This window comes from Dryobates pubescens, chromosome 7 (assembly GCF_014839835.1).
Source record: "Dryobates pubescens isolate bDryPub1 chromosome 7, bDryPub1.pri, whole genome shotgun sequence".
NCBI lineage: Eukaryota > Metazoa > Chordata > Aves > Piciformes > Picidae > Dryobates > Dryobates pubescens.
In genome coordinates, this window is record NC_071618.1 from 40,481,594 (window position 1) to 40,494,756 (window position 13,163).

Below are 13,163 nucleotides of genomic sequence, written 5' to 3' on the forward strand. Positions count from 1 at the left end.
CATCTGAAAGCCAGGCATTTCTAACATACATTGGTTATTTCACATCTGAAAGCCAGGCATTTCTAACATATCTTGGTTATTTCACATCTGAAAGCCAGGCATTTCTAACATACATTGGTTATTTCACATCTGAAAGCCAGGCATTTCTAACATATCTTGGTTATTTCACATCTGAAAGCCAGGCATTTCTAACATACATTGGTTATTTCACAGCTGAAAGCCAGGCATTTCTAACATATATAGGTTATTTCACATCTGAAAGCCAGGCATTTCTAACATACATTGGTTATTTCACAGCTGAAAGCCAGGCATTTCTAACACATATTGGTTTAAGTAACAGCCTCCCCAGGTTTTTGCATTGCTTTTGTTGTCTTCTACTTAGGAAGAGCAAAAGGCAATAATACATGAAAAAAAAAAAAGAGTAGTGAATTAACATTTCTGGAATATCTGCTTCTGACCTATTTCAGCTGATGAAAGAAAATGAATGACACCCCATATTCCTTTACACAAAGTTAGTTTAAGAAGGGATGGTCTTAATATAATCGAAATAATCTACTACCAGATCATCTTTAAGAGAGAAAGCAAACATCAGTCCCCAGTTTCCCAACTTGGCAATTGAACAAAGGCTTTTATCCACTACTTGTGAGAAATATTTGTGACCAAAATGCAAAATACAGTTTGGACCAATAAATTATGCTAACATTTTATTTTAAGTGTCCCATTATTGTGGAGTCATTTGGTATTCACCATAATAGCACTGATAACAAAGAATTCATTTGGTATTCATGTGGATGTTACATTTAGTGCCACTGGTGTTCAACTGTAATTTAGCATTAGTTAATGGGCACTTAAAATGTTATCCAAATGATTCATAACACAGCATTTTAGTGTTTCTCAAACTAAGTGTACAACACTTATTTTTTACAAGTGTACTACACAATAATTAAATAAGTGCACCTTACCTTCTAAAGTTTATATTCTGAGACAGAGAAAAATCATTTAAGAGGACTGGGACAGTAACAATCAACACACTGTACTACATGGAGGTAAACCGAGTGTATGTAAGTTGCTCATATTAAAAAAGCAAAACAAAAAAAGGGGGGAAAAAATAAGGGGGGGTAAGGGGAAGAAGAAAGAAAACAAAGACACTGGTACTTACTTTTTAAAATACAGGCTCATAGCGTTTATACTGAATTAAAAACGAAAGCTGGATGACCAAAACCACAGGATGAGGTCTTGCGCTTCCTTTGCTGCCAGTCGCAGCAAGGAGAGTTCGCATCTCGTTTCCTCTGCTCATGCTTATGACAGTCACACATGCATGGTCCCACACTGCTAACACTGCGTGTTAGTGTGATTACATCTGTGCTGGTGTCTTTGCAAGCGGAACACTTAGGATCAAAACAAGAGACGGATCTACTTTTGGTTTTGTTTTGAAACATGAAACAAATGGGAAGGAGGATGTCACCATTCTAGACTTTGTATGATTAGGTAATTTCTTGAGGAAGAAATTATTGCCTTTTTCAGGCACAGTCATCTCATAATGACCATATGATGGCACAATAAGGAAAACAAAATCTGTGCTGCAGAATACTTCTTTTCGAAACAGATCACGATGACTCCTAAAAAGATTATTTCTCTTTTTTTTTCCCCCTCAGAAATAAGTCTTGATTCTGTCCTCTGCTGAGAATGCTACTCCAAATTTCACCACTTCAGTTCATTATTTGAGCTAGTAAACATTATGCAATGACTCCCAGCGTTGCGCAGGAAAACTCAAGCCACATTGCTCTCTGTCCGAGAGTCGTGTAATGATTGTTATCGTAATGAGAGCAATGGGAGCGGTTCACGCTGCGGACGGAACCGTACCGCGGCCAGTTGGTTAACAGCTAAAAGGCTAGCCGCAAATATTGCTGAATACACTGTGTCCAGCTACAATCACACTCGTTCTGTGTCAATCCAGCTGTGAGATGATGGATAGAAAGTAATAATAAAATCACCAACCTCAGAATGCTTTCGCCATATGTCTATGTTCTTTCTCTGGGCTTTCGAGAAATGGTCCCAAGCTTTTTGTCTGGTAGAAGCGTTGAAAACGGCGACAATCTGCTCAACTTTGGTGAACAAGGAAGTCAAACAAGACAAGCAATTTATGTTGTGATCACTATAGAGAAGCAAAGCAAAGACACTAGGAGTCTATGGATGATGTCATTACTGAAACAACATCATCAATATCCATCCAATGATGTGTCTTTTGTACTTACATTTTATCAAGGTTGGGGATGTCTCCCTTCAAGTCTGTCTCCATAAGTTTTAGTCTACACATCTTACAACTATGTACCAAAAAAACATGCATGCAGATGCTTCCCCATGATGCCTGCTACACCTCTCTGGGCAGCCACGTGCCTTTGCTTATGTGGCCATAGGTGTGTGACTACAGAAATGACACTCGAGGCATAAACCTGACACATGTTCCCCTGTGGCAGCTGTGTACGGATGAGGAGGATGTACAAATGAAAGCGTGAAAGACAAGCAGGCTCTGCTTTGAGGGGAAACTGTCTGATAGTGGGAATTTGTCAGCAGACAGGAAGCACTAAACCACATATTAATGCTGTATTCTACAGCTGCAGCTTCTCTTTGATTTAATACAAACAGGCTCACTTGAGGTAGATCACTCTCGGCCCTGTGTCCATGACCTGTGTTTGTTTATGTGCATGAACAGTTAGAAGATGAAGAGGAGATGTGAAATGGACTTCCCTCGTTCAACAATAAGGAATTTGTTTTGAAGCCAGATATTTAATACTTAGGCCAATTACCTAGGACAATTAAGATCCTTAAGTGTTTTGGTCAGGTGTTCATCCTAATTCAGAACATTGGACACGATGATCTTGAAGGTCTCTTCCAGCCTGGTTTATTCTATTCTATTCCATTCTATTCTATTTTCTCATGGCACTTTTTCTTTCTCTCTGCATCAGCTGCAAGCAACGCTGTCCTTCTACAACAGTGACACGCCTAGAAATGATTTGGGCAAGAGGTAAGCTGATCCCATCACAATTAACTGCAAGATCACCAAGGAATCCACATTTTGTACAAATCACCTAGGCTGTGCTCTTTGGGTGAGCAGCCATGCTGACCTGTGAAGTCAATCTGAAAAATGCTTCAACTTTTTGACAAGGTTCTTGGCTATTGGTCTCTTTAGATTCCTGGGCTGAAATGATGTCCACTGTTTGGCAAAACTGCAGCTTGCAGTACGTCATTCCAGTCTCTTGTGGTGAGAAGAGGTGGTGGCAGGAGTGCTGTAATGCCTTTTGATCTGGTCTCTCATTGAGTTGATTGATGGCTGCTCTCCTTCTCCTCTCAAGTCACAGATGTGGAGAATCTTATTATACTTAACAATCTATCATTCACCTAAAATAATGAGCTCACCTAGTAAGCCAGTTATGTATCTTTCACCTCTAGATCTGAAAATGAACCCCACTCACTTGAATAGGAGCACATTGCTTGTTTTCTTTCTTTATTTTACCACTTATTGCAGGCTGCAGGATGACTAAAACACTTTGAATCCCATATAGTTTTTCTTTGCTGTCATTAGGGCTGGTAAATTAACTTCTAAAGCCACAGAAAATAAATAAAGTCTTTTAAAGATTAATACTTATATTTATCAGAGAATCATAGAATCAGTAAGGATGGAAAAGACCTCAAAGGTCATCAAGTCCAACATACCACCCAACACCACATGACTAACTAAACCATGGCTTCAAGTGCCACATCCAATCCCATTCTGAGCACCTCCAGGGACGGTGAAAACACCACCACCTCCCTGGGCAGCACATTCCTATAGCAAATCACTCTTTCTGTGAAGAACTTTCTCCTCATCTCAAGCCTAAACCTCTCCTGGCACAGCTTGAGACTGTGTCCTCTCGTTCTGGTGCTGGTTGCCTGGGAGAAGAGACCAACCCCCACCTGGCTACAACCTCCCTTCAAGTAGTTGTAGACAGCAAGAAGGTCTCCCCTAAGCCTCCTCTTCTCCAGGCTGAACAACCCCAGCTCCCTCAGCCTCTCCTCATAGGGCTTGTGCTCAAGACCTCTCCCCAGCCTTGTTGCCCTTCTCTGGACACATTCAAGTGTCTCAATGTCCTTCTTAAATTGAGGGGCCCAGAACTGGACACAGGACTAAAGAAGATGTCTCAAAACTACCGGAATGATTCGAACCATTTGTGATCAACTCAAGCTTTTATAATCTCAATCTATTAGCACTTCTTTGGGAAGAAGGGGTGGATGTGTTGAGGAAGCTATGCTGGGTGTATTTATTCAATTAATTTGAGGAGAATGAAAATGCTAAAGCACTCTATTATTATGTGTATAGAAACTGAGGCTAGAACTTAATTGCAATCGTTGTGTTGATAACCCAGGTGCTCAGAAAATCCTGCTTAATTAACAAGCTGGGTTTTTTTAGTTTGCAAGTGGAAATTCAAGTAGAAAAGACTTGCAGAGGTACAAGGAAGAGCTGGTTTGCCACTTCCCACTAATAGATACTAAAAAGATCATCTGAATTCTGAAAAACATTTGAACTTTAAAGTGTTTAATTTCCATTCTGTGAACAGGTGTTAAGATTTATCAAAAGTCATTATCTGATCATTTCAGGAACTCTCCTCAATGGAAACACAAGCTAGGAAGATGTCAAACAGGTTTTCCTGACTAACTGCAGTAGGTAGAGTGAACAGAACAAAAAAAGAACTCCTTCACAGACTCAAAGAATGTTAGAGGTTGGAAGGGACCTGCAGAGATCATCAAGTCCAACCACCCTGCCAAAGCAGGGTCACCTTGGGCAGGCTGCACAGGAACGCATCCAGGTGGGTTTTGAAAGTCTCCAGAGACAGAAAACCCACAACCTCTCTGGGCAGCCTGTTCCAAAGCTCCATCACCCTCACCATAAAGAAGTGTCTCATTGCACTGAGGTGGAACCTCCTGTGTTCTAACTCTTACCCATCAGAATAGAATAGAATAGAATTAACCAGGTTGGAAAAGACCTCAGAGATCATCGAGTCCAACCTATCATCCAACATCATCTAATCAACTAAACCATGGCACCAAGCAGCTCATCCAGTCTCTTCCTAAACACCTCCAGGGACAGTGACTCCACCACCTCCATGGGCAGCACGTTCCAATGGCCAATATCTCTTTCTGGGAAGAACTCCTTCCTAACATCCAGCCTAAACCTCCCTTGGTGGAGCTTGAGACTGTGTCCTCTTGTTCTGGTGCTGATTGCCTGGGAGAAGAGACCAACGTCCACCTGGCTACAGCCTCCCTTCAGGTAGTTGGAGAGAGGAATCAGTTCTCCCCTGAGCCTCCTCTTCTCCAGGCTAAGCAACCCCAGCTCCCTCAGTCTCTCCTCACAGGGCTGTGCTCCAAATCCCCTCAGCAGCTTTCTTGCCCTTCTCTGGACATATTCCAGCAAGTTAACATCTTCCCATTGTTCCTTGTCCTATTACTGGACACCACCTAAAAGAGACTATTGAAACCTAAAGGAGATAGGGTACTCTGAGTTCTAGGCATTAAAAATCAAGACATTTAAATAAACTTTATGTAACAGGAAGCAAGACATGATTAAACCAGAAAATGCAGATGAGAATATTTAGTTAGTACATATCAAAGACCAACATCCCACTATCCTATTCAAAGAAAGTGTCAATGTATGTGCAGCAATTTCAATGCACACAGCAATCTGGGCTATGAAGTGCTGCAAACGCCCACAGGTGATACCCAACATAAAAGATGTCCAAGAATTACACTAAAGCTAAAGAGCAGCCAAGGCCATGGGTTGGCAGTAGAGGAAAGTGATGTCACACCTCTTGTACTGTAGCAAAATCCCACATTCATGTTCTGCTAATTCATGTCTGTTTGAAGCATAATTCATGTTGCTTTGATTCACTTGTTTTACCCAGAGATACCCTGGAGTCTACCAATGGCATAACTCCTGTGCCATGTGTAAACTGAAAGACATAATGTGCCTACCCATGATCAGGATAAAATTTATGTAGGGTTGTGATCCACTAGCATACAGCCCCTAAGGATGGCAGATTTGTCACTAAGGAGAAATCTGAAGATTCTCTATTAACTGTCCTTTTTTGAAGGATATTGAGACTCTTGAACTTGTCCAGAGAAGGGCAACGAGGCTGGGGAGAGGCCTTGAGCACAAGCCCTATGAGGAGAGGGTGAGGGAGCTGGGATTGTTTAGCCTGGAGGAGAGAAGGCTCAGAGGAGACCTTATTGCTGTCTACAACTCTCTGAAGGGAGGTTGTAGCCAGGAAGGGGTTGGTGTCTTCTCCCATGCAATCAGCACCAGAACAAGAGGACACAGTCTCAAGCTGTGTCAGGCGAGGTTTAGGCTGGAGGTGAGGAGAAAGTTCTTCCCAGAAAGAGAGATTGGTCATTGGAATGTGCTGCCCAGGGAGGTGGTGGAGTCACCGTCCCAGGAGGTGTTCAAGAGGAGATTGGTTGTGGCACTTGAAGCCATGGTTTAGTTAGTTCTGAGGTGTTGGGCGATAGGTTGGACTTGCTGATCTCTGAGGTCTTTTCCAACCTTGCTGATTGTATGATTCTATGATTCTAACTGTGAAATTGTTCATTTCATTATTTTTTGTTCCCTGAGTACCATTTAGCTAAAGAGAGGCCCCGGACATGGGCAGAATCTGAGAGAAGCAGTTGTTCCCAGCCTTGCTGCTAACCCAGTCTCCAAAGTACTTCCTCACCTCCAGAAAGAAATTTCCAAAATGAAATAAAAGCTCATAGCTATCTCTCTAAGGCACCTTGAACTCTGGGATGAACTGCACTGTCAACTGTGACTAGTAAGTAGAATTATTAAGTGACATGAAATATTAATTGTCAAACATCTGCTGTTAAGTTCTATGCTATATAAAATTTTCATTGACCATATGCAAAGCTGTTTCCTTACTAAATTAAGGTTGAAAAAGTTACAGTGTTCTGGAAGGGTTCACACCACATCTTTGTTTTTCCTATCAATACAATTTGCAGGATGTAAATAAATGCATCTTTGCTAATGATCATGAAGGTCTCTTCCAACCTGATCTATTCTATTCTATTCTATTCTATTCTATTCTATTCTATTCTATTCTATTCTATTCTATATGCAGTGCTACAGGCTGGGGTCAGAGTGGCTGGAGAGCAGCCAGGCAGAGAGGGACCTGGGGGGACTGGTTGATAGTAGGGTGAACATGACCCTGCAGTGTGCCCAGGTGGCCAAGAAGGCCAAGGGCATCCTGGGCTGCATCAGGAACACTGTGGCAGTAGGAGCAGGGGGGTCACACCTTGAGTCCTGTGTCCAGTTCTGGGCCCCTCAGTTTAGGAAAGATGTTGACTTGCTGGAAGGTGTCCAGAGAAGGACAACAAAGCCGGGGAGGGGTTTGGAGTACAAGCACTATGAGGAGAGGCTGAGGGAGCTGGGGTTGCTTAGCCTGGAGAAGAGGATGCTCAGGAGAGACCTTCTTGCTGTCTACAGCTCCCTGAAGGGAGGTTGTAGCCAGGTGGGGGTTGGTCTCTTCTCCCAGGCAACCAGCACCAGAACAAGAGGACACAGTCTCAAGCTGTGCTAGGGGAGGCTTAGGCTGGATGTTAGGAAGAAATTCTTCATACAGAGAGTGATTTGCCATTGGAATGGGCTGTCCAGGGAGGTGGTGGAGTCTCCATCATTGGAGGTGTTTAGGAGGAGACTTGATGGTGTGCTTGGTGACATGGTTCAGTTGATTAGGTAGTGTTGAAGGTCTCTTCCACCCTGGTCTGGTATATTCTATTCTATTCTATTCTATTCTATTCTATTCTATTCTATTCTATTCTATTCTATTCTATTCTATTCAATGAGTGGAAATTTTTGTGGCATGTTTGAGGCAAAAGACAATTATCTAATGGTTGTTCTGGTGAGTTATTAGTAGCTAAAAAGATGCAAACAATGGAGCCCAGGGTGATATGCAAGTGTCAACATTGAACAAATGCACTGCAGCTACAATACATGTTATTGGAGGTGCCAGCTCATTGCAAGCATATTAAAAGAAAGTTTAAACCCCACTTTCTACTGCCATAAAACACACTATCAGACTGGAAATGAGGAAGAAGTTCTTCACCATGGGAGTGGTGAAGCCCTGGAATGGGTTGTACAGGGAGGTGGTTGAGGCCCCATCCCTGGAGGTGTTTAAGACCAGGCTTGGTGAGGCTGTGGCCAGCCTGATCTAGTGTGGGGTGTCCCTGCCCATGGCAGGGGGGTTGGAACTAGATGATCCTTGTGGTCCCTTCCAACCCTGACTGATTCTAAGATTCTATGATAATAGGCTATTGTCATCAAGTATAAAGTAAAACCCAGGAAAGAACCTAGGAACAACAGCAACATAAATCCCTTAAAAGATGCCTGCAGCAGTTGCATAGAAGGCTGGATTAAACAGGAAAACTAGACAACCTCCAGGGCAAGAGAGTGTTTGATCCAGGGTATTTGAAAAAGATACTACCAGAGAATAGTAGAAATAAATGAGAATGAAAGTCTAGCCTCATCTGTAGATTAAGAGGTGGAAAGAACACTTTTACCCTCCATTACATTTGTCAAGCAGGCTAGTTTAAATACATGATTGAGAGAAGGCTGAAATTTCTCCTTGGGTTCAGGAGACAAGAAGTACTCAATTTCCCCTTAGCTTATTACATTATCAGCAGCCATGCATACGTGACTCTCTTTAATTTCTTGTATGTAATGATAAAGAATAGCAGCAAACAAATGCTTTATAATGCCTTACAGGACAAAAAGAAATAAAATACACAACAACCCCATGCAGTGCTACAGGCTGGGGTCAGAGTGGCTGGAGAGAGGCCAGGCAGAAAGGGACCTGGGGGTTGTGGTTGATAGTAGGCTGAACATGAGCCAGCAGTGTGCCCAGGGGGCCAAGAAGGCCAATGGCATCCTGGCCTGCATCAGGAACAGTGAGGCCAGCAGGAGCAGAGAAGCCATTGTGCCCCTGGACTCAGCACTGGTTAGGCCACACCTTGAGTCCTGTGTCCAGTTCTGGGCCCCTCAGTTTAGGAAAGATGTTGAGTTGCTGGAAGGTGTCCAGAGAAGGGCAGGAAAGCTGGGGAGGGGTTTGGAGCAGAGCCCTCTGAGGAGAGGCTGAGGGAGCTGGGGTTGCTTAGCCTGGAGAAGAGGAGGCTCAGGGGAGACCTTCTTGCTCTCTACAACTCCCTGCAGGGAGGTTGTAGCCAGGTGGGGGTTGGTCTCTTCTTCCAGGCAAGCAGCACCAGAACAAGAGGACACAGTCTCAAGCTGCACCAGGGGAGGATTAGTCTGGATGTTAGGAAGAAGCTCTTCATAGAAAGTGTGATTGGCCATTGGAATGTGCTGCCCAGGGAGGTGATGGTCACCATCACTGGAGGTGTTTAAAAGAGACTGGATGGGGCACTTATTGCCATGGTTTAGTTGATTAGATGGTGTTGGGTGACAGGTTGGACTCGATGATCTCGAAGGTCTTTTCCAACCTGGTTAATTCTATTCTATTCTAATCTGAAATAGAGACTGAAAGAAAATATGCTAAAATAAAATCAAAAGTCTTCAAAGGCTGGCAGATAAAATAATCAGATTTCATGTAGACTTTCACTCCACAGTCCACCAATTAGGGATAGAAAATTAAAAGGGCTTGTCACTAAATAACTGTGAGTGCCAGAGTAGAATATATGGCAATTTAGCTGAGAAAAATTCTGCAAGAGTGCGACAGTTGTCATGCAGGTTAAAAGAAAAATTCCACCCATAAAATTACAGTGTAAAGGAAACTGTTACAGTAAATGTATAACATGCTTTTCAAATATAGATTCACAGCACAGGGAGGATATGGAGTCAGCGTGGTGTGGGTCAGAAGCCTTGTTGCTGAATTCTGACTAAGCTGGAGTCTGCCAATCGATTTGGCTCCAAGCCCAGCAAACCCAGGAATTACAGTAGTCAAGGCTAGATGATGTAAGTGAATGAATTGCAGTCTACAGGTCAGTTTTAGATAGGAAAGAGAATATTTTTGGCAACAGTCCTGAGGAGCATTTGGTATCATACTGGACAGAACTCAGCATTAAGTCCAAGGCTAAAACTGCACGTAGGCAAATGACAAGTGACATCAACAAGAGACAGATTGCAGAGTAATGAAAGGAACACACATTTTTACATATCTATTTCATTAATCTGGGCCAAAATCTCAATCTTTTGGTTATGAAACTGCTTTCAGGAAAGAATTTGCCTCTCACACATTTACAGCTGAAAACCTGCAGCCCCTCCCTGCAACCCAATTCAAAGGCCACAGAGGGAGAAACGGATTGAGTGGCAGGGAGGAAAACCTAAGAATGGCAGGGATCACCCTGGAAAAGACTGGAGATAATGCAAGGGACAGGGCATAATGTGAAGCATGCCACTGGTCACCACATGGACACAAAAGCAAATAGATTGTAGATTTGTATGACGACGATGCAGATCTTGACAGCTAGGCAAAATGACTCAGCTGTCACAAATAAATGGCACCCTTGTTTTGGTTTTGTGTTTGGTTGCTTTGTGGGTTTTTGCTGTTGGGTGTTTCTTGTTTGTTTGATTATGGGTGTGTGGGTGTTTGCTTGTTTGTTTTGTTGCTTTGAAAATCAAAACAACAACAACCAAAATCCATGGGTATCAAAAAGAAGGTGAATCATGGCTTCAGCTTCATCAGAGATGGCTACTACTTCATCTGCGAGAGCTACTTCATCTGCTTGTTGTCTGGGTGCCTGTAACTTGCTTAAGTCTTAAAGCATGGCATGATAAAGGGCAGAAGCACAGGATTCCTCTATTATAGCCCCAAATTCCACCATTTTGGACAGGCCAAGAGAGCAGTGCCTCCAGTGATTTATCTCCCCAAATTGTTTTGCCGTGCAGCAAGTCAGCTTACAGGGCTGCTGTACCTCAATTTGCCCTACTGTCAACAACTACATCTGTACTAGTGAACAAAACCAGCCAGGGACCATTCTCACTCTCTGAAATCAACTGCCACAACATGAGAGTGCCCCAGCAAAAACAACTCTTTTCTCTCCCCTTTTGGAGAAACTACTTGCTCTGCACTAAACCCTAAACCATACCCATATTGTGTGGCAAAATGATAGCTTGTCTGGCCCAGAGAAACAACTTTCTTACAGTTCAGTTGTATGAACAAGCCTACCCTAGCTCATCTTAATTTAATCTTACAGACACAGTCAGTGAAGCTGCCTTTAATTAGCAGCCTTGCCTTTTCTGGTCTCATCCTTCAGGGAACTTGGTGTTGCAGAGAACCATTACAAAGCTTACCAGAGGAAGAAGGATGTTCTCTTCTGTCTACCCTGTCTCACCTACCTGAATACTGAAAAGAGTGAGAAAGAAGTACAAGTGTCCTTTCTCTAAATTATACTATATTGTTTCAACATTTCCTTCTGATTTAGCCTACAATGTTACAGACCAGGTGAATAGACTAGACTAGACTGGACTAGACTAGACTAGAATAGAATAGAATTAACCAGGTTGGAAAAGACCTTTGAGATCATCAAGTCCAACCTATCATCCAACATCATCTTATCAATTAAACCATGGCACCAAGCACCCCATCCAGTCTCTCCTCATAGGGCTTGTGCTCCAAATCCCTCCCCAGCTTTGTTGCCCTTCTTTGGACACCTTCCAGCAATTCAATATCTTTCCTAAACTGAGGGGCCCAGAACTGGACACAGGACTCAAGGTTGCCGTGGGTTAGTTGTTTGGGAGGTGTTGGATTGGTTGATGGGTTGGACGCGATGATCTTGACGGTCTCTTCCAACCTGGTTTATTCTATGTATTCTATGTATTCTATGTGTGGCCTAACCAGTGCTGAGTCCAGGGGCACAATGACTTCCCTGCTCCTACTGCCACACTGTTCCTGTTGCAGGCCAGGATGCCATTTGCCTTCTTGGCCACTTGGGCACACTGCTGGCTCATGTTCGGCCTACTCTCAACCAGTACCCCCAGGTCCCTTTCTGCCTGGCTGCTCTCCAGCCACTCTGACCCCATCCTGTAGCACTGCATGGGGTTGTTGTGGCCAGTGTGTAGAACCCGGCACTTGGATGTGATCAGTCTCATGCTCCTGGACTCTGCCCATCTGTCCAGCCTGTCAAGGTCCTTCTGCAGAGCTCTTCTACCCTTACAGATCAACTCCTGCCCCCAGCTTGGTATCATCTGCAAACTTACTAATGATGGACTCAATCCCCTCATCCAGGTTATTGATGAAGATATTAAAGGCATGGGGCCTTGCCCGGATCCCTGTGGGACACCACTAGTGTCTGGCTTCCAGCTGGCTGTGGCACCATTCACCACCACTCTCTGGGCTCAGCCTCCAGCCAGTTCCTAACCCAGCACTGAGTGCTGCTGTCCAAGCCATGGGCTGACAGCTTGGCCAGGAGTTTGCTGTGGGGGATAGTGTCAAAGGTGAGCCATGCTGATCCCTCAGCTCCTCCTCACTCAAACTGGTCCTAGTCAATGTGCTTCTGTGGGTTATTAAGAGGACCAATGAATGTTAGTGGTCTGCACCGGAGTGATGCATGAAGAAATATTTTTTCACACTACAGTCAGCAAATTCTTCCACACAGATGAAGGGAAAAATAAAAAGTACTTCTACTACAGCACAAATTATTATCCCTGGGCTTGTAAAAACATCAAACCTCAGTGTAAGCAGCTGTTGTTTTCCTTTCTTCTTCTTTTGGCTAAGAGATTCCATGAGGCAGGGTGATAAAAGGAGTATTGTGGGAATATTGAAAAAGCCCCATTTTCAGGATTTATGCAGAAACTTGCACAGTAACTTGCTTGAGGTATGCATGTCAAGAATTGATATTTATAGAAGCAGAAGAACACTCCTTGTTAAACTTTGGAATTAGAAAAAGAATATATGTATATATTGTGGCCTTCCAGTATCTGAAGGGGGCTTCCAGTATCTGAAGGGGGAGTGATAGGACTAGGGGGAATGGAATGAAGCTGGAGGTGGGGAGATTCAGGCTGGAGGTGAGGAGGAAGTTCTTCCCCATGAGAGTGGTGAAGCCCTGGAATGGGTTTTCCAGGGAGGTGGTTGAGGCCCTGTCCCTGGAGGTGTTTAAGAGCAGGCTGGATGAGGCTGTGGCCAGCC

General features: G+C 43.6%; 1 protein-coding gene across 1 annotated transcript in view; it reads right to left on the reverse strand.

Annotated features, from left to right (window-relative positions):
• The window catches only part of ENOX1 (ecto-NOX disulfide-thiol exchanger 1), a 380,677-nt gene that overhangs the window by 101,141 nt on the left and 266,373 nt on the right, over positions 1 to 13,163 (reverse strand). The window contains exon 9 of the mRNA XM_054163102.1: positions 1,999 to 2,105. Within this exon, the coding sequence (XP_054019077.1) occupies positions 1,999 to 2,105 (107 nt within the window). The remainder of the gene's footprint in view (positions 1 to 1,998; positions 2,106 to 13,163) is intronic.